Raw genomic sequence first — 21,642 nt, forward strand, 5'->3', positions numbered from 1 at the left:
GAGAGAGGAGGGGGAAAAAAAAAACCCAGCAAAACAGCAACCCTCAACCACAGGACCTCACAACATTCATGTCAGACATGAAATACCACAGCATTGAGATACTCTGGAGAGGTGATCCAAGAACCTAATTCAATAGAAATGCACTCGCTTGCCAATGAGTATTAATGCTGCAACAGACGGAGCTGCTCCGGTGAACCTTTTTGATAAAAGGCCATTTGGCAAACTTCAGAAACTTTCTTAAAATATATATGTATTTATTCCATAACAAAAAAAAAGGGGGGAAAAAAAAAAGCCATAAACCTCGGGCCTCCTTTTGTTTGAAACCAGTATTTGGGCAAACTGTGTGTAAATCAGCTCTCTATATAGTCTAATCGCATTACAGAGCCCAGCAAATGTCACAGGAATTATTCATTGCCTACAACTCACGTTCAAATGGCACATGGATTTCCAGCATGTCTGGTAGCTAGAGAGCACCTTAAATCCCAGCACCTTCACACCACAGAGGTCCCACCACCTCCGAGCACACAGCGTCGGGCAGCGACGAGGCTGAATTCCAGCTGGCATAACACACGTCCTACAAGTTATGGGGCAAGAGACAGCAACGCTGGAGGAAATTCTGCAGCAGTTTCCAGCCTTAACCCAGAAAATCTTGCCAGTGGCACAAGACAGGGGTGGGCATGCAGGGACAGGAAAGTATTTGGGTCAAGATCTTCAGAAATAACAAAGTTAGACACCTTCCTGCCTTCAGCAAGCTGTGAATTGGGTGAGAGTAAAAAGGAGAGGAGATGCTCATGGGACCAAACACTGACTTGCCAAGCTCTCCTGCTTTTTGCCAGCTATTAGGAGCACCAGGATCAACACCAGAAAGTCAGGAGAGACAGGCCATGAAGCTGTGGAGCCCTAGCAGAAGAATCTCACCGCAGACCCTGTTCTTGCCAGCTCCAGCCCAGAGCTCTGGCTGAGCATACACCAGTGTCTGTGCTGCTGGGAGTTCACCAGCAGTTAAATGCATCTGACCTCAAAGCCCCGCACTGCCTTGCATTTCCTCCATCGCAAGACTTTATCAGCATTTTCTTCCTTCATTATTCCTCCATCCTAGTCACGCTCACAGCAAACAGTCTCTAAGCAGCAGATGAAATTCAATAACCGGAATTATTAGTCACAGACTTGTCTCTGTCCTGAACATCCAGGAATTACTCTGCCCAAAAAGTCTCCTCTCCCAGGCACCATGACAGCAAACTCTAGGAGGCCACTCAGCTCCTGCAGCCCACGTGGAGCATCCATGGTGCAGGCATCTCACTGAGGAGTCTGAAGCCATCACACAAATGCAAGAAGACAATTTTATCCTTGCTAACTGAATCTTCACAGCCTCACTCTTGCCCCTTCAGTTTGTTAACTGCTTTTACATATTTTCCTCCCTTGATCTGACTGGAACAGCACCTGAATGACATTTCCAAGAGCATCTCTGATTTGCAGTCACCCTCCCAAGACCCTGGAGTGCCATGATCCTCACATCTGTTATGGAAATAGAGATGCTAAGTGTCCTAAATCACCAGTCATTACTGGAAACGCTGTCTTCAGCATCTCATTGTAATCCATCTCAGCTCTGACCCAACACACTGCTTAAAGTAGCGACACTCACCATAAGCTCTGGGTATGTCGGCCGTTCTTTGGAATTCTTCTTCAAGCTTTAATGAAAATAAGAAAAAAAAATTAAAAGTTACATTCTGTAAGCAACTTAGGCAAGGCCATAAAAATATACCATGACAAAAGCAAGGTGTCAAGTCCCTGTAGAATAAGTTCAACTACTCATTCAGCTTGGGCCTTGAGGGTACCTACAGCCAACACAGCCCACACGTGGGCCCCGTACCGTACACAGTGCAGGGGAGCTCAGGGTCAGCCAAGAGATCCAGAGACACCACAAACACCAGTCCAGACACGGCCTGTTGCTGGGGACCAGGTACAATTGGTTTTTTGGGATATCATCCAGCAGGCCAGTGACTAAGGGAATGGATATAGCCTCCAACCTCTGATTGGGAGCGGTGACCGAGTGGCTCTGAAGCACGTGTACAACTATTTGTTTATCACTGCGCTGTTATCAGCAGGGACGGCTACATGGGACATCCTTTTTTTCTCCTCTCCTACAACAGATGGCTCTGGAGGGTTGTAGCTGGAAGTTATTTTGGTTTCCCTCCAGCAGAAAATAGCTTTTAAAAGACAGGACGTAATCTCTACTCACTTCCTGACAGTGTATTTAGGGGAAAGACACTTGGAGCAACTTGAAAAGATCTTCACACACGTACACGTCGGTGGCGGGGAAAAGGTGTCACACTGAGCAAAACAAAAGTGAGAACCTCAGCGCTGATAAGTCGCTCCTCTGCTGGGATTTGCCGGAGCCCAGAGGAAGCGGAGGACACACACTGAATAGATATTTCCTGCTTGCTGTGTGTAGCGGGCTCATGTTTAGTGTCATGTTGTGAATGAACAGAGGAACCTAGTAACGATACGTGCCAATATTGCTGAACTGAAGGTACGGGATGTGTCACATCCTCTGAGCTCAAAAGCCGCCCAAGACAAGATGCTAAGGTGAATTTGAAGGTTAGATGTGTCCAGAAGCAGGATTTGGGTATAACCTTCTTAATTTAGACCCTTTAGAACCCTCTACAAACAAAAACCTTGTTCCTAGGTTACTAATACCAGGAAATCTGGTGACAAGTTACTGAAATCAATGTAAATCTTCAGGAATGAAGAGCCATATTTGGACCTGATCCTGGCTCAGATATCCCAGGAACTTCCCTGCAGCGGCTGCAGGTAATCAGACTTTCGCTGCCCCAGGCAGCAGATGGTGTGATTCACTCTGTGATCTCTTGAATTTGAGATAGCCCTAAACCAGGCCAATCTCAATACACTCCGTTGACGTGAGCTGGTTCAGTGTCAGAAGAAATTCTCAGGCTCCCAGCATCTCAAAACCAGTGCAATCTGCAGCCAAAGCTCACTTTTCCAAGTCCATGCCACTCCGCTGGCGTTGAGTGGTCCTAGGGGACAGGATTTGCAAAGAGAGGAACCACCACCCACGTGCTCCTCAAAGCATGAGCTTTCAAGACACGAGTGCTGCTCAGTGGGGTCACTCTTCTCACTGCAACCTTCACGGACGGCGGTCCTAAATCAGCCCACAGCTCTGGCTGCAAGACACCATGCTTGCAAAAGCAAAATATCCAGTGGGGAACAACAGCCTGCCTGGCACAAACAGGCGACTTTGCAATAACAAGTAGCAAGCCAGCAGCACGGGAGAAAGGCAGCTCGTCCAAAATCTCAGCGTGGGCCTCGCGAAAACGGTGGGCATTTTGTGAGAGGGTTTTTCCAAGCCAGCCCCCACCTCTGATAGACACAGAGCAGTGTGGGCACGGGCAGGTATTCCCCAGCGCAGTTCGACAGAGAGGCGTGCAGCTGAGTCACAAGGACCTCGAAAACATGTTTGAACAAGACTCCGAAGAATCTGAGTGTCGGTACTTAAAGTCCCCGGGCAGGAGTGACTGATAATCCCCTTCCTGGGTCGCGGCAGAGCCGGCCGGGCTCCAGGCTCTGACGCTGGCAGCTCGGGAACAGTCTCACATTTCTGTATTTGTCGATCTGCCGTCCTTTCTTGGCTACCGCGCAAACCCACCATCCACCTGCCAACTTGGCAAGCCGCGGATGGCACTGCAGCGCCTGGAAAATAAAAACGCCTCCCAGGCGGTTTCCAGGGAAGCTGGAGGGAGAAGCAGTCAGGAGCCGCGGGGCCGCCGCCAGCTCTCTTTGAACCATACGATGAGGGCAGCTGCGAGTCTCCTTGGGTGCTGGGAGAGCCTGTGCTTTTACGCAGCTCTCGCAACCTCCAGACAGCGCGCATCTGCTCCAAGCCTTTTCCTACGTCGCAGCCAAACTCTCCCACTGCTTCCAGCTCCGAGTCCCACGGAAAGCAGCACAGCAGCCGGAGGGCCCCAGTAGCAGGACGGCCGCCGACGGGGACCGTTGCGGGATGAACTCTGCAGCGGTGCCACCCTCAGAGCTGGGTCCCATCGGGAGCGGGGGGCAGGAAGACGCAGCCGTTCTGCGCCCTGCTCCCCTTCCCTGCCCCGTGCCAGCCCCAAGGACGTGAGGGGCCCGCCGGATCTGCCTGCCCGTGCTGCTGGCCTGGCCACAAACATCCCGTGCTGCTGATATGGAGGCAATAGGATGGAGAAAGTCTCCTAAATCCCTTCCTCCTGTGTGCCCCGCCAAAGCGATCAAGCCTGTTCCTCGCCGCCTCAGGCAGGGAGGACCCCCACAGCCGCCATCACCAGAGCTCCGGCAAAGGGCACACATTGCCTGCACGGCTTGGTGAGGGCATGAAGGCCCGTCCCCTTCCCCATGGGGGGATGTTTTGTTCAAAAATTTGGTTTGTCACCCAAAGAGACACCTGTGGGGACAGGGACAGAGGAGGATGCCAGCGCCTGCCATCCTGGGCGTCCCCACAGCATGCTAGAGGCCAGCAGGGCCAGGGCGAGTGGGACCAGGGCAAGCATGGCCACGGAGGGTATTTTACCATTGCGAGGTAAAATCGACGAACTCTGCCGAGAACTTCTCCGCTGGGAGCTGCGGCGACGGCTCCTCCACCACCTGCTTGAGCTGCTGGAAGGGCGTCCCCCAGGAGTCGTACGGAAAGCGCAGGATGGCCAGCTCGATCTGGGGAGACAGAGCCCACGCCTCAGGCATCGACAGCGGACATCCCACCGCTCGCCCTCCCGCCCCGTGGATTTCGGGTTCCTGTGTGCCCACCCAGGGGTGTGTTTTTTTAGGCCCCACGCAAATACACGGTATTTCCTCACCCCACCTGGCCACAACGTCTTGCTTAACCTCCCCCAGCAAAATGGCCTGAGGAGACACAGCAGTCTCCACATTCAATCCTCCCTCACCCTCGTGTTAAACCTTGCTTGGGAAAGGTTAGAAGTTAAAAAACAACACCACGTTGCAAAGGATAACTGCGCTATAAAACGACTCTGCAAGCAGATGGATTCCCCCTAAACACTGCGTGGGAGACGCCATCCCATCGCTTCTCTTCTGAGGGGGTCTTTGCTAACTGCGAAGTGCTGGGAGTTATTTTTTTGTGCATGAAATTCAACCTGCTCCAAGGCGACAGACGTGCGGCGCCGGACGCCCTCGCCTTAGCCCATGCTGCCATCTCCCGGCAGCCCACGGCCACCGCAGCGGGGTCGTCCCCACCAAGGAGACACCCCACCAACGCGTTTGAAGACAGCAAGGAGTTGACAAAGCAGCTCCATCCTCCTTCCCCTCAACCCTGCGGCATGCTCCCTGGTACCCTCAGAGCTGTATTCCCATTCCCACTGGTGCCACCAATGTCAGGGGGGCTACGGGGAGGAAAACGAATCCACGAGCAACACGCAACCCCCATGGCATCGCTGCGAGCCCCCAGGTCACCCTACCATCGTGATGCCCAGGCTCCAGATATCAGATTTGACGCTGTATCCCTTCTGGTTCAGCTCCGGGTTAATTCTCTCAGGCTGTGAACAGAGGCAGAGGCGGTTGAGGAACAGGGATGGCCCCAGTGCAACGCCCACAGAACGACCTCAGACGAGTCGTTCAGGGTGGCAGGCCAGGACCACTCAGCCCACGCCACCAGCTTGCTCCCTTGGATGTCATGGGGCCAGCTCTGGTCCCACATCCTTGCCGGTAAGGGCAGGCAGTGCAATGGGTCACCAGAAGTAGATGGCACCTGCATGAGGGACTGGGGTGGTGGAGATGACCCAGCACACCCGGCATGTACGGGGTGACAAGCCCCAGTTCTGCAGGACCGTTTTCACCCTGTGCAAGTGCTCCACAGAGAATCCTGCGCAGCAGCTCCCAGGAGGAGTCTGCGGGACCCACTCCCTGGGGACTGTTTTTCTTCCCAGATGGAAAGTACTATTGTCCCCACGGGGCAAACAGCAAAAATGCAACACAGAGCAATTACAGAGCCTTCCCCACGGTCACAGGGAGTGATAACGTGGTGGGAAGCTGTGCCCAGGCGATCTGATCTGACCCGTGACATCTGTCTCCCTTCTCTGCCCCTTTACAAGTAACTTCAGGGACGCGTCTTCCAAAACGAGTCCCCAGGACACATGCCGGAGGCTGATCCTTCCCCCTTTAGGATGACCTGATGCCCAGGCTCATGTTCCTCTGGCTGTCCCGCAGCAGCTTTCATACGCAGCCTCTCCGCGGCTCAACTTACAGCCATGTAGGGTTTGCATCCTGCATCCATGGTTTTAGCAACCGAGTCAACGAGGTAACCGCTAATTCCAAAATCGCACATTTTCACCTGCCCCTGCGTATTGATCAACACGTTAGAGGGCTTTACATCTGCAAGAAGGAACACATACCACAGTCACTGTCACGCATGGGTCACTGTGCCAAGCCAAAAAAAGCCGAAGAGCTTCCTATCAGCAGAGAGCACCAAAGGTGCCCGCGCAAACGCCCGCGCTTAGCGCACGCCAGAAACCCGGCTGGCTGCAGACACTGCAAGTTGAGGTGACTGCCTCAGGGGCCTGTCAGATGTCCTGCAAGTGTCCCTTCGCTTGCAGATTCCTCTCTCTGATCTGGGGAGGTAGCTCTGCACGTAGCCATCACATCCCACCGCATTGGGAACGGCCACGGACATCAGATCGCTCCCAAGGGAACGGCTCAGCAGGGCTGGGGGCATCTCCAGAGGATGTCTGCAAACGGCCGGAGCTCTGACGAGTCCCCAGCTGGAGCTGGTCTCATGCCAGCACAAGGGAAAACCCATGGGGAAAGGATGAGGGGTGGGCAGGAAAGGGTGAAGAGAAGCGGGGATTGCCAGGGAAGGAGGGAGCAGTAAACTAAGGCAAGGATCAAGACTTCAGAAATGGCCTCTGATTTTAAGGATACCACGCTCAAAGGCAATGTGAAGAGCAGCAGGCGTGTGGGTGCTCCACACCTTATGGAAATCAGGCCAGTGTCTCATCTACTTATTACTGACAGATTTATCTGCTTCCCACCGCGGCCTTATAATCCCTGGTGCCTTTATACTTGCACTACGCTCATGAAGGCAGTCATAACCACCATCAGAAAGGGAAATTAAGGCACAGAAAGAAGCTCGTAAGTGATATCCAGGAGCCATGGAGGTGCTTCCCTGCACAGCAAGCAGCTGCTCCCTGTGAGGCTCATCCCGGATGAAACCTCAACGCAGCGCAGGTAGCGCAGGCCATCCTGTTTTCTCTTGTCCCAGCACTGATCCTCAAACGAGAGCAATCCTGTCCCCGTCGCCACCCCAGGGCTCTTCTGCAAGAAAGTCTGTCTACGTGTGATAAACTACTACACAGAAGAGCTGAAACACCCCCCAAAAGAGGCCAGAAGCTGCTTTTCAGTCCTGCTTATTAGAACCGGGTGGTTTACAGTTCGTCAACATCTGCTGTCTAATCAGCATTCTGCAATCAAAAGCTTCAGGTACCCGAGATCCTCACCCATCTGTTACTACGCTGAAATAAGACAATTTTCAGTGGAAATCAAACAAGTAAACAGAAATCCAGAAGCCGAGCAGCATTTTCCGCCTCCTGTAAGTGATACAGAAGGCAGAAACTCAACCCCCAGCCACAGGCAGAATGTACAAAATGTGACTGCCTGCTAGAGCTGAACTCCGCTCGCGTCAGATGCTCCCTCCCCTGGCAGTCGCACACTCCAGAGAGGGCTTTTTCCTCCTCACGACAAATTGAAAATGACCCTTTCAAAACAACGGTGTCAAGCAGCAACGCTGCAAATGTTTCTTTCTAAGTGTGTTCATGGCATCTCTGAGATGCCCTAAAGGGGAAAATGTCAGAAGAGTTTAAGAAGGGTATTTATGACTTCACTTCAGGCTATTTTAGGCATCAAACCGTTCTGCCCCACCAGCGCCCAGGGCAGCTCGCAGAAGGGGATGAGGATGGCGAGATCACTGCAGGGAGACGCCCCTCGCTGCACGTCAACACGGAGCTGCCGTGTTGAGGTGAGAAACCTTTGCGAGGTCTGACCCGAAGCCCGCCAAGGTCAGAAGGAAAAGTCTGGTTTAATTTCGCAGAGGTGTTGAAGCAGACCGCGGATTTAGACCACGCGTTAGGGAAACAGCCCTTCCTCTGCCAGCACAGTCAGGTTGGAGCTCGCTTCTCCTCCACCTCGGGGCAACGCTGGGACCAGCGTGCAGTTTTTAAAGGGCAAACCAGCAGACGCTTCCTCTGATCAGGTTTTGCTAGTCGTGAGGTGCTGGGGAATATTTTTGCTGTGAAAAGCCCATTTTATCTTAGGTATCTGGGGAGCCTGTGCCTGGCCAGCCCTTGCGAAGGCTGAGAGCGCGCGGTGCAGGGCAGACGGACACCAGCACAGTCCTGGCTGCATGCTGGCGCTTACCTCTGTGGATCACGGAGAGCTTACTGTGTAGATGTTCTAGCGCTTTTACAATCTGAAACAACAAATCCAGAGTGAATCACACCTGGCAGCACCACGATGAGGAGAAAACGCTGCCTAGCTTCACCCGCCCCATCCTCACCAGATCTCCTTGGAGGGGAAGACCAACATCTCCCACAGATCCTGCACCCTCACAGCAGCCCAAGGTGACGGTGGGTACCCAGGAAGGCAAAGGAGCTGCAGGGCCCTCCCCACATCTAACACTGTGCCATCTCTCAGTTACGTGTATAGGCACAATTTGGGTGATTTATGGCTTATCAATAACAGCATCTCACACCAGATACTGGCAGGAATGTCCATGTGGGCTGGCCTGTGGACCATGCTCTTCCTGGGGCAAATAGAGCAGGGAGCTTGGGTCATGTAGGACTTGGCTTAGAAGAGAAACACCCTTTCCCTTCCCCTTTCCCTTCCCTCCTCACCCTGCTAATACTCACAGAGACGGCTATTTTCCCTAAGATGTCCTCAGGAATCGTCAGGCCTTTGTCAATGACGTGTTTGTAGAATTTGTCCAGTGAGGTATCCATCAGCTCCATGCAGATCCACACATCTCCCTGGAGGATAAAGACAGCAAATATCTACTCCCTGGAACAAAGCATCCTTTCCTTTCCTTCCACGCGCAAAGCTCTTCTTTGGCACTTGCCCTTTGCTGGCCTGTTTGCCTCTTCCCTGTCTTTTAAAACTCATTCAGTAAAACTGTACTGGGCTTTCTTTTTCCTTCCTCTCCAGCTGGAATTAAGTGCTGTCCACCTTCACGACCATTTAGGGTGTATTTTCTGCTGTCTTTTCCCAAACCACAATCTCAGTGATTTAGGAGCCCAGAAAGTTATTGGGACAGAGGCTCCTACAAGTTCAGGTCACTGTAAATGCTCAGCCAGGAAAAGTTCAGCTCCGCAGAGCTATGCTTAAAACTATTCAATAAATCTTGCTTTTCAGAGCTTCCCACATTTTTTCCTCCATGTGGCTTTCTCATTGCAAGTCAGGACAATATTAACACTAACGGACCAGGCTGTGAGTTGGTGTCCTCGGCACCTGGCCGTCCCTATCACTCAAGCTCACCACCAGCCCCCAGTGTCACAGAGGCCTCACACATCCCTGGCACTGGCGCTTGGCTGCCCTTGGCTCCTCCTCGCACAGGACCGCGTCTCTCCTCGCTCGCCAAGAAGCAACTGTATGTGACAGGCTGAGATAGAGCAAATCCATCTCGTACCAAGTCTCCATGTTTAGATGGAGATTAAAAGTCTGGCCCTTGGAGGAAGCCTAGGCATGGGAATTCAGAGCCTGGGAGAGGATCCAGTCTCCCAGGGGCAGCGCGGCTGATCTCCAGGATGCCATACCTCTCGGAAAAGTGCCCCGTAAAACGTGACAGTGAAGGGGCAATCTACCGTCCTCATGGAGATATCCAGATCCATCAATAACCTCTTCTGCTCCTGGCTGTTCACTGTGGCTCGGATCCGCTGGAAGACAAAGCATTTTAGCGTTGGCCGTCAGGACCTCCATACCACGCTGCTGCTGCTGCTGCTGCAGGGGACTCGCCACGGCTGTGCCCACGCTGGCCACAGTGCCTTTACCCTTTTATCATACCACTTTGTGTCACCCTTTTGTCATATCCCTTTGTCACAGGCACATCACAAACACAGCACCCATGGCACGAACACCTTCGGGCTACAGAAAGCAATGGTGGATGAAGGAGACTTCTCAGCCCAGCCCAAACTTCAGGTGATTTTGCTCTTCCCTGCAAACATCACTCTTTCTGCAAGAGCTAAAAGTCACTGTGGCTTGGGAGCAGAGAAAGCAGCAGGAAATCCAATTCTAAGCTGGTGGAAATCTGTGAATTCTACTTACATCAGCAGACTTTAGTCACGAGAGAGGGCTCCAGCCTTGCAGCCAGAGCCCATGTGCTCCCCATGGCTTTGGAAAATGGACATTTCCCAGGCAAGAGATGGCATTTATGTGAAATACCTGGAAAACTGCAGTTGGGAAGCACTGCAAAGGGGCATGACACGGTTCAACACGGGTCACACATATATTCCAGGCTCCTTGGCCGAAGCCGCTCGAGGTCAGTAATGTGATGGAATTAAACTGTTCAGCATCACAGATGCAAGTAACATTCTGAATGTTCCTGCCACACCCTCTTCAGCTTTTCCATCACACTCAGAGCGGTCTTTTGCAGTTTGGTGTACACCAAAGCAAGATGACCAGATGCAGAGGGCCTGAGACACATCCCAGCATCCACAGCAAAGTCCATCCACAACCGAGGAGCTAAGAATTTTCCTTCAGTTTGCTCACAGCTTCCAGCTCCGCATGGTTTTTTTTTCTTTTTTCTTTATTCCGAAAGGAAACTTGAGCTAAAATTCAGCCCCACAAAAATTGGTCCTTCCCAAAATACAATTTTTCCCAGGACTGTTTCCTTAAGCTGCAAGCTTATGAGTCTAAACCGTTGTTACGAGAACTTTTCATAATACATCTACAAGCCTGTCATGAATCAGAATACCAGACAGAACGTGAAAACTCCAACAAAAATTTCCTGTTCCAAAGAGACTGAAAAAGTCTCAGCTGAAGAAAATTATTTTATGCAATTACATTTACAGTACGCTATTCTTTACAATTACAAACAGTGTGCAGAGCCCTGGATCTGACGGTATATCTACACTAGAAAAAAATTACACATATTTTAATAATTATAGCAAATAGCTTTTGAAATAGGTGAACAATACGTTTTCATGCACAATGCTGGAAACACGTTGAGCATCACACTTTCAAAACACACCCCTTTTCTGGGTTAAACGGCCCAAATCTACCTCGGCACTCTTTGCCCCTGTGTAGAAAGAGGATTGCATACGGAAAGAAGTCGATCCCGGTAAAGGCATGCATCAGAACAGGTGAGATGATTAAAAACGCGCGCGAAGGAGAGCGCAGAGGGTGGCCACACACACCGACAGAGACAGAAAACGCCTCGGAGGCTCACTCTACCTTCACTGCCATGATCTGCCCGCTAGGCATGTGCCGCATCTTCTCCACCACCCCGTACGCACCTCGTCCCAGCTCGGAGATGGGCTCCAGGTCATCGGCTTTCACCTCAAAGTTCTGTGGGGAAAAAACCATCAGCGCAAAGGTGGCTGCTGCACGTAGATGCTGCGCAAGGAGTGAAATTCCCCTAAAATCGAGCCCTGCTTGGCACATAAATTCACCTCTGCGCGTCCTCCTCTCACCTTCAGTCTTCTGTGGGTTTTCTTTTTCCTTCCATCCTCCTCCTCCCACAAACAATCATGGAAATATCTCCAGATTTTTTAAGGCCTGTAAAAACTTATTTCTCCAGACCTGCAGATGGGCCAAACACCAACCGAGCGTGCCCGGTTTTTAAACCACGGAGGATTTATTTCGTCTAGCATTCGAGATCTCTTTCTCCTGGCCTTACACAAAGGATGACTTTGTTTGGAGCCCTGCATTCTAACCTGCCCTTCTTCCTTCTGCCGCAATATTGTGCAGCAGCTCTATTTTTTGCTTATTATTATTTTGGGATGTTTAAAAATACGCCTTTGCTACTAAAACCAGTCACTCTGTTTGCCGAACGCACAACCACATCAGTCAATCACGCTACAGAAAGAAGCGGGTTATAACGAACTGATTCACAGCCCATAATCCCACACCGCTTTTCGCTGGCAGAGCAGAAAAAAAAACCTGCAGCCTGACATGTGCTGCCTGGGGATGCCGCGGCACGCGGGGCCCGTACGCTGCGTTACCCTGCGCTCGGGCGCCCGGTCATTCGCTCACGGCTCCGTCGCCGGCAAAAGGAGCCCTGAGCAACGTTTTTGTGTAGCGGCAGAGATTCCAGCATCTCCAATTGCCTGACACTGCTCCTACTGTTCAACAGGACCCTCTCCAAAAAAGCCCTGGGACTCCCTCAAGGCTACTCTTAAATCCAGCAGCAAAGTTCAAAGGGAGAGGAGGGAAAGTGGCTTTCCCTAGGGATAACGGCTGAGCGTAGAAAGGCTGGTGGAAGCTGGAGCGTGTCCTAAAGGAACCTGGCTGGACAAACAGGGAACAGATCTATGGGAAGTGCAAGCCACGGCATGCCAGTCCCTCCGAGATCACCACAGATCTGCACCCGTACAAACGACTGAGCTCTGGGTTTTACAAGTGCGCTTCTCTTTGCACCGTCCAACACGGGCTCTCTGCCTCCGTGCACGGAGCCTTTTTGGAGCGCTTGAGCTTTTCCTCATCCCTGGGACTGCAGGGGAGAAGTGATTTTCTTGGAGCGGGCGCTTCTCTAGCAGCAGGCATTTTCTCTGCCTCAGCGCTGCACCATTTTGCTCCAGAGGCATCTTTCCACCTTCCAGCCCCTGCTCCATGCCAGGGAAAATACAAAATCCAAAGTGAAAGAAAAGCATCCAACGATCAACATTATAAAACACTACTGGATTAGCATTTCACTTCATAAATTAGCTCGCTGACACCACGGCCTATCTTTTGCACCTAATAAATTTATTGCCCAGCTTTAAAATGCGTTTATGAATGCTGCTGTGCCATTTTCTCCTATCAAAACAGCTGTCCTCGGTTTCGGTTTTTTCCCTGCTATTTTTTTAGAACATCAGGTGGACTGGTTTCCATGTCGTCAGAAGGATTTGCTTCCAGGACAGGAAGATCTGAGTTAGACTCTTGATGAGATTGGCCTTCAATATTAGCGAAGGGAAATACTTTGGATGAAGGCTTTAAATCAGGAAAGGAACTGCGAAGGAGAGTAAAATCTGGTGTTAGCAATCCCCTTGGTTTAAAATCCTTATTTCCAGGGGATTAGCCACACCTTATCGAGGCAAGGAAGGAATGTTCAAGGTGGAAAATAGGAAGGCGTCGCAAGTGTTATGGGATGCAAAGGGTGAGAGTTTGGGGGCACGTTCATCAGAGCGGTGACAACCAGTAGGTCACACCGCAGCTGGCCACAGGGCCACTGGTCTTGCTGGAGAAGCACAAACATCAGATGCTACTCGGCTCTCCACAGCTGAAGGTGACTGTCAGGGCTCACACAAGCTTCTAGGCTGGCTCTTCCTAGCTTTTATTCAGCCAGTGTTGGCCCCCCATTTAAAGCAAAATGACCCATAATTTTGAAATAGCTGGTGTTTATTAAACTGCCCTTTTTTTTTTTGTCTGAAATTAAGCCATCCCATGAGCAGCCTGCCTGGACAAGCAGTCGGCATCACAGCAGGTGTGAGGACTTACCTCCTCACCAATAGAGATGCAGGCTTTAGAGTCTAGATCTCTGGGTGGCCTGCAGGAGAGAAAAGGGAGAAGATGTGATATGTTCCTTACAAAGAACAATTTTCCCTCATTGAGTAAATACAACCCCCACAGTTCCTCAGGCCATCCCCTCGCACCTTCAGGCCAGCAGCCCTCACAGGCCCGAGCAGCCTAACCAGTCTCCTAGCTTTGCAGGATCCACAGATACAACCAAGCTCCACAAAGTCACCCCAAAAAGGGGGCAGGAAGGAAGCTGCTGGACCTGGCATTCCTCACATCCAACTTCCCCGTGCAGGAACCCAGAGAGATTCACTGCGAAAGGCAAGGCACGTGCCAAGCACCAAACCTCTGCCAGCCTGTACGAAAAATTGATTAAATGGTCATAAAGGCCTAAAACCCCTGTAAATGATTACCTAGGCCATACAGCAGGAGTTAACAGGCTAAGAAACATCAGCTCTCAAGGAAGCAAAGAAAGCCAGGCAGGCTGGAGTTGCACAAGTTGCCTTAAAAACACAGAGTTTTCTTTTGCAAGGCCAAGTGTGTAGGGAAGGGGATGCATTTTTATGTCTTGATCAAATGTATGTTACTCAAACTGAGCGGGACAAGTGCCACACCAGTCAGAACTGGTGCCCATTCTGTTTTTCCCCTTTCCTGGGCACATCACTAAGCAGCATAGGAGATGTCCCATGGGCAGTGATGGGTAGAGGGTGATGGGCTGAGACACCTTGGTTGTACCTGGGGCTACAAGAGGAAAACAAGGGCTGTTAAGTTATTATCCTTCCTAACAGGAGGGGCCGGACAGGGCTCTGAGCAACCAGATCCGGTTGGAGATGTCCCTGCTCCTTGCAGGACTGGATGGCCTTTGAAGGTCCTTTCCAACCCAAACCATTCCATGATTCTATGATTCTAACGGTGCCAAAATTAACGCAGGCATTTTGTCCCTGCTCCTCATGAAGGGTCCCCGCCATTCCAGACCTGCAAGCACCAGCCCCGGGTGCTGGCCGTGACCGGCCGCTGGCCCCTGGCCGCTGGCCCCCGGCCGCGGCAGCGCAGGCGCTAGCGAAGGCTGGAAGGCAGCTGGGGTTCGTGGTTTTCTTTTCATTCTGCCTTAGTGTTTGCAGACTTACGTGGAGCTTGTCTGTGGTTGCTCAAATGCTTCTTTAGGAATTTTCAACCCAGGGTTTCTCTTCTTGCCTGCGAAACAAGAAAGAGGCAGAATTAAAGAAATGCTTTTTGTTGTTGTCGTTTTGTTTTGTTTAAATTTGCAAAACACAGCTTGCCTGTATTTGTTGACCTTATTTAACATAAGTGCCCGGCCAGGCTGGTGGTGTAGACGGAGGGCACAGGGTTCAAAACATAAAGTGCCTTTGTTCAGCACGGCTTCACTCAGACCTGCAAGGTCTGGCTGCCAACCGGGTACAGAAAACAGGCGAGAGCGCTGGCGAAGGCAGGCCGTGTGAGGATGAAAAGAGAAAGGTATTTCTCCTTCCTCAGCCCTACCCACGCAGGATCCCTGTAAATGCTTCTCAGATTTTAAACCATTCCAGATACATAACCCTGGCAGGAACAGAAATCTTTTAAAAATTGATTCTAAAAGTCCAGAACCAGATTCTGATTCTGTTTAAATGGATGTTTCACCTCTTGGTCGTTAAAGTTGTGCAAACCCAGCAAAAATAAAGCAGAATTAAGTTTGCAGGCTTCAAAGCCATTTGTTTCTGTTCACACTGACCAGCCAAGCTTTTCTGAGCTGGATGCAGCTCAAGCTCTGAAGCAGTTCAAATGCAGGCTCTCCTGTAAAGGGGGTCCAAGCCGGCAGACACAAGAGCCAGGCAGACTAGAGAAATACAAGAACCTTTTTATGACTAAACATATACAGCCACATTGCAGCACGGGGTTTTGAATCCAGGGATAAAATGACCTGAGAACATAAGTCATGTCACCAAAACCCCAAGGTAAACATCTGGCTGCTTGGCTGGGTAATAAAATCCCTGGTCCCCAGAAAAGGCACAAGCCTTTAATTTAGGCACTAAACATTTTTAACTGAACAATTTAGATCAATTACCGTCTTTCTTTTAAGCATCGCTTTTACTCCCTATTCTCAACACTGTCTTTCAAACTTTACCTATACATCTTTGAATTTGGTTTTCCTCTCGACACAAACTCATGCCAACAGGTAACTGTGCATCCCAGTGCCGGAGGGGTGCTAGATCAAAGTGCAGGCACCCAACACTGAAAATGGCCTTTTAGAAGCAATATAGTAATTTCAGATTGCCAATTTTTTTTTTTTTTTTTTTTTTTCTTATCTGCTCCGAAAGACAGGATCGCACTCACTCCTTTTGGCAAAGAGTCGTTCCAGGATGGGACAGACTGTGACAACACAGCTGATACCTCGTGGGAAAAGCATTTATTGGAAACCACTGTGCACACTCACTACTGTTATTAGAAAGCAACACAGCTGCAAATTTGCAAAAGAAAAAAAAAAAAAGCCAATTCTCTGGTCTAAGGAGCTTCCAGTCTAACACAGAAAAGGCACAATAAAAGCAGCAAGGCCACTCAGAAGCATGAAGAACAGCTCTCAGCTTTCTCAAGAGGTAAAAGTTGGTTTGAAGGAAGTAAAACTCACTGTAAAAACAAGTGGAGGAACTTCTACAGTTAGCTGAGCTGTTCTTTGACCCTTTTCCTTCTAGTTTTCCTAGTCCTACGACAAAGGTCTCCAGCAGCACAAGCGAGAAGCAAGCCCTGCGGTGCTGGATGCTCTAGACATCACTTCTTGCCCAGGCCACGCCAAGCGCACATCGAATCCAGCAGGATGCTAAATGGGTAACGCTGTTCTTGCTGTTTTCATGTTTTAGCTAAAAAAGGAAACTCAAAAATACAGGTCTTGCAGTGCAGGCAAACAAAACCCGTTTCTCTGGCAATTTCTAAGTCTGCCACCCCCGTGACCTCTCTGCCTCCAAAGCCCTGCCTGCATCCTCTCGCAGCTGAAGCGAACGAGACAACCACAGGCACAAGAACAGCAGTATCTTCTTCCTGATTTTGCACATGGAAATCAAGACACAGAAGTTCACCGACTTGCCCACGGAGGCAGGATCTGCCTCCTCAGCTGTAGCGCTGAACTCTTCCCGTTAACACTCACCAGCCAGCCCCTGGCACACTTCTGCACACCGACCATCCATCCGCACCGCCGCAGTGACATTCACCCAACCGAAATAAAAAGAGAAGCAAGCACAAATCTGCTCTGTGCTTTCCTTTTTTTCTTTTTTTTTTTTCCTTTGTGGATGTGCTTGCACAACCCCACGTGCTGTACCTGTACCTCAGGAACCTGCTCTCAGGCAGCTCTGGGAGGGTGACAACGAACCTACTGGAAATTAATCTCATTTGAACGTGAACCCGATCAGGTTGGGCAGCATTTAATCTTATCGCGGTTCACAAGTGGTGTCAGCAGAAGAACTACGTAGCAAAATGCCAAACTCAAATAAATATTAAAAGCCTTCCGCCTTCTGGTGAAAAAAAACCTGCACTTTGGGGAGTTTATTTTCCTTGTCTCTTCTTCACGAAATACAATATTTTGAAACTTTGCCATTTTTTTGAAGCACAATCTGTTCACGTCTTCGAGTTGCCAAGACACAGGCACAGTTTAACGTTCTTCGGGGTTTTCTTTTCAAGAAAGGAGAAAGCAACAACAGCAGCAAGAAGAAAACACGGATTTCACGACAGCACCAGGAGAAGGGATTGCAAACGGGAATCGCCCCGGCCGGGACTCGCACCTGCGGCACCATCGGCTCCTGGGGATCGGCTCAAGGGGCGGAGGGGGAAAGCGGTTACCCCCGCACCGCGGCTCACTGAGCACTTACTTAATAAAAGTCTCGGGCTGCGATAAGGCAATTTCATGCCTCTCAACTGGATCAGGCAAAGTTTCGGAGCTCCTTTTGCTACAACACGCAAAGCGCTTGCCTCTCCAAGCCTTCTGGGGCTTGGCGGCTCCAGCATTAGCAATCCTGAACGGGACACTGCCTGAAAACCAGGAGCACGCAGCAGCGCTCAGCGCCGCTCCGCAGAGCCGTGGCTGCCACCCCAGCAGCCTGCAATGGGGTGCGGCAACTGGGGTCCCCCCGCCTTGCCGCGTGTCCCAGCTCCCTGGCTCCCAACTCAGCTGAGAGCTCTGCAGCTGCTCCGAAAAACAAGGGTCCAGGTGACACGTGCTCAGAGTTTCTCCCCAAAAGCAAACACTGAGGCTTAGAGGGCTTTTAAAAAAAAAAAAAAAAAAAAAAAATTGAAGTCCCAAGATCTGTTCTCGTCAATAACTGCCAAGCAAATATCTCACTGACAAAATAAAATCTCCCAGTTTACCATAGCAGACACCGCTTCGAAAGACATCGCTGTATTAAATTGTGGTTTCCAGAGAAAGCCATCTACACAGGAGCTCAAAATGTGGAGGCAGCTTAACAACATACGAAACTGGATGGTACCTGCTCCATCCGCCAGAAAACCAGTATTTTCCATAGTGTTTTTATGAAGATTATTATTTTTAGCTTTGTTTCCTGAAGAAAATCATGACATGTGAGTTACTCGTCAGTCTGTCCCTCGTGGCAAGTTTAAATCCACTGGCCAACTTCAGCCCGAGCTGGCAGAGAAACTGAGCTTTTGGAGACTGCAAATCTGACCAGAACAGGTAACTACACGAAGAGGTCTCCAGCTCGGAGGCAGGCTGCAGCACAAAAGCAGCCCATGGCAGACACCAGGCATCCACATCCAAGCTGTGCAGAAGCCCCGGGTGTCTCAGACACCAAATAACAGCCCCAGGCTCAGTCCTGAGGCACAAACCAGCCAGCGACCGAGCATCGGGGCGAGGGGTTCACCGCAGCTCCTTGGGATTTGCAGTAAGGAGAGCCCCAACGAGCCGTCACACAAAGCTCGGAGTCTCAATGTGGCTCCTTCTGCAAAAGGCTCGCAGTCCTGGTTGATCAACAGATGGGTCCAGACATCTGCTCCTCAGCATCCAAAAAGTCTTGAGTTTTCTGTGCAAACAACCACCGGTGGCTTTCTGGTCTCCGAGCCTTGACGCTAAAGCTCATTGAGAGCTCTCCCTGCAATTTTCCACGCGGAGACTTCCACAAGCACTTGACTCAAAAGCCAGGTTTGAAGAATAATTGAGGTAAAAAAACCAGACAGGTTTGCAGCGATGCTGAGAGACATCTCCAGAACTGAGTTTTGATTGAGCAAAACACCCAGGGTGTCTGTAACGCTAAGCACAAGCTTAAATCTATTTTCTTTTTAGCAAAGCACGTGGCCACAGTAGATATTGAACCGACCGGTGCTAGAGAAGTTGCGACCTTCAAAAACCCTCAGTGCCTTCTTGGCAAGCACCCTCGCCAGGACGGCAGCAAGGCAAGCAGCGCGCTGCAGCATCACCGCAGCCGGCGCCCGTGACCCGCCCCGCGTGCCCTGTGCGCTGGACCAGCCCCAGAACGTCGATGCCGCGAACGAAGCGAGGTCTGGAAGCAAAACTGTCATGGGGAAAAGAAAACCTGCCTTAATGAAAACACATTAAACACTTCCCTGTGAAGGTCTTAAACCCAATTCCTGAGGGAGGGGAGAAACACACAGCTTCCAGTGGGCCCGTTAACCTCTTCCCACCAGCACTGACAGAGCATCCAGAGAGATTAACGTCGCCGGCCCCGTTCAATTAGGGCAGCGTTAAATATCAATATTGAGAAAGGAAACTTCAAAGCTGCGCAGCAAAAGGGTAGGAAGCATAACAGAGGATAATAAAGAAAGGGAAGACAGAGGAATTCGCTGCCCACTTACACTGTAACAGAAAATAAACTTCTGCTTCTGAAGGAAAATCCCATTCCCCAGCCTCCAGGCCTTTCATTGCAGTCAAAAACTTTTTACGATATAATCCAAAGTAAATGGTTCCTTGCCACAAAAAAAAGCTCCTGTTCCCTTCAAAGGATATTAACCAGTTCTGTCTTCACCACAATTTATTATTAAAGCTGTGTTCAATAGCCATGTAGCAACACTTTCTTTCAAACAACACTCTTCAGCATATAATATGCTGGTAAAATTTCACAGGCAGGAAATGCCTCTTTCTCCCACTTTTTAAAGAGATAAAAGTGGCTCATTTGCTATTCCTGTCTTTCCTAAGGATTTTTTTTGTCTGATTTCTTGAAAGGTTTCGAAAGCTAAATGATCTGCTTTTCCCCTATCAGCTGTACTCCACTGCCTAAGCAAAACCCCCACCCCTAAAATGAGGGCACAATGGAAATGCCTGGTGTGTTCCCGCGGACGAAAAGAGAATCGGCATCTCGTGGGCTCTGCAGGACCGAGCCCTGCGCCACACGGCTGCACAACCCACGTCCGCCTGACCCGTGACCATGGTTTAGGTGCAAAACCCCAAACTGAGATGGTTCTTGCAAAACCAAGAAATTAAAATTAACTTTTTTTGTGTGTCCGAGATGCCCTGGAAATGCCCAGCAGCAGACAGCTCTTCACACAAAGACTTGGTCTTCAACTGCAAAGAGCATCTTATAGCCCAGTTCCAGCTTGTATTTCAGCAGGCAATGGTAGACTTGATGCCGTCAAAGAGAAGTTCAAGCCTTGCAGGCCAGATGGAAATACTCAAACCTCTGAGAACTTCACCCATTAACACGCCTGGATGCAGGCACATGAACACTAAGATACTGTAGATGCCCCATCCTTGGAAACATTCAAGGCCAGGTTGGATGAGGCTCTGAGCAACCTGATCCGGTTGGAGATGTCCCTGCTCCTGGCAGGGGAGTTGGACTAGACGACCTTTAAAGGTCCTTCCAACCCAAACGATTCTGTGATTCTATCCTGTATCTTAAAGCTGCTCATGGCACCAAGGGCAGAGCAGGGTCACCTGGAGCGACTGCTGCTGTGGGAGATGTAGCAACCTCATGTTTAACATCAGTCTCACACAGGTTGCCCCAAAGAGGGGGAAAAAATACTTTTTAACAAGCACTAAAGATCATCTCACATTTATGCTTGCAAAGTATTAAAGGTTAAGGCACACAAAATGGTTAGAGTTGCTACAAACCCATCTTGGCACACCTAAGAGTTCAAGGGCTGATGATGGACTTGCCCATCTCCTTTGGTCCTCAGTCATCTGCCTCAGCACCAGCTCGTCACCACTCACCAGTTCTCAAGGTGAAAAGCCTTTAATTCTGCCCAGGTCTCCCCACCAAGGAACTCCACAAGTGGGGACGCCCCAGCCAAGCGTGAGAGGAGCGGGAAGGCCGGGTGCATTCCTGGCGTCCCCGCAGTCAAACACTCACCACCTCTAGACTAAACAACAGTCACCGAGCAAAGACGCCCAAGATTCCCTGCCAAATCGTTGTGCTTAAAAATTAAAATACAAGCAGATAACAAAGTATATTTTAAATGAGTGGGTCTGAGGGAGAAGCCATGCTGCCAAGGCTGTACCTGGACTTGTTTTTACAAGCTGGCTCCATTCCAGCTGAAATGGAAATCAAGACCCCAGTCAAAAACAACAGAAACGAGTGTAAATTCATGAACTAGCGTCTTCTGATGGTTTGAGTAGTACCAATGCATCTTTCCAGGTGGCCACTTCCCAGAGGCAGCTCCACTTGCCCTCCCATGGGTTGTTGCGGCATTTCCACAGCCATGACCACAGTGCCTTCTGCATCTCCACTGCCTTCCTCCCACGGGCTTCACTTCTGTGAAAGCCATTGAATTTCGCCATACAGGCGGTCAAGTATGGAATCAGACCATGCCTTTTCGATTTAAATATCTTTGGGACAGATCTGCAGGTGATAGGGAGGCTGGCGTTGGTGACAGCGGTTTGGTGGCTGGGCTGGGGAGGCAGGAGGGAAGTTCTCTCACCACTTCTGCCTCCATCTCTTGGGAACCCTTTAGTAAAGCTGCATAAAACCACATTGCGCAACGCTCAAAGCAGGG

At 50.4% G+C, this 21,642-nt stretch overlaps 1 protein-coding gene across 4 annotated transcripts in view; it reads right to left on the reverse strand.

Moving 5' to 3' along the window:
• The window catches only part of MAP2K6 (mitogen-activated protein kinase kinase 6), a 57,993-nt gene that overhangs the window by 17,897 nt on the left and 18,454 nt on the right, over positions 1-21,642 (reverse strand). For 3 of the 4 annotated variants that reach the window (XM_086762077.1, XM_086762075.1, XM_086762078.1), the window contains exons 2-11: positions 14,829-14,895; positions 13,684-13,732; positions 11,440-11,553; positions 9,804-9,923; positions 8,904-9,020; positions 8,413-8,464; positions 6,248-6,375; positions 5,463-5,540; positions 4,565-4,704; positions 1,643-1,688 (exon numbers count right to left, since the gene is read on the reverse strand). In XM_086762077.1, coding sequence (XP_086618203.1) covers positions 1,643-1,688; positions 4,565-4,704; positions 5,463-5,540; positions 6,248-6,375; positions 8,413-8,464; positions 8,904-9,020; positions 9,804-9,923; positions 11,440-11,553; positions 13,684-13,732; positions 14,829-14,895 — 911 coding nt within the window. The remainder of the gene's footprint in view (positions 1-1,642; positions 1,689-4,564; positions 4,705-5,462; positions 5,541-6,247; positions 6,376-8,412; positions 8,465-8,903; positions 9,021-9,803; positions 9,924-11,439; positions 11,554-13,683; positions 13,733-14,828; positions 14,896-21,642) is intronic. The other variant, XM_086762076.1, reaches the window with a different exon arrangement.

This window comes from Chlamydotis macqueenii, chromosome 18, assembly GCF_036417535.1.
Source record: "Chlamydotis macqueenii isolate bChlMac1 chromosome 18, bChlMac1.mat, whole genome shotgun sequence".
NCBI lineage: Eukaryota > Metazoa > Chordata > Aves > Otidiformes > Otididae > Chlamydotis > Chlamydotis macqueenii.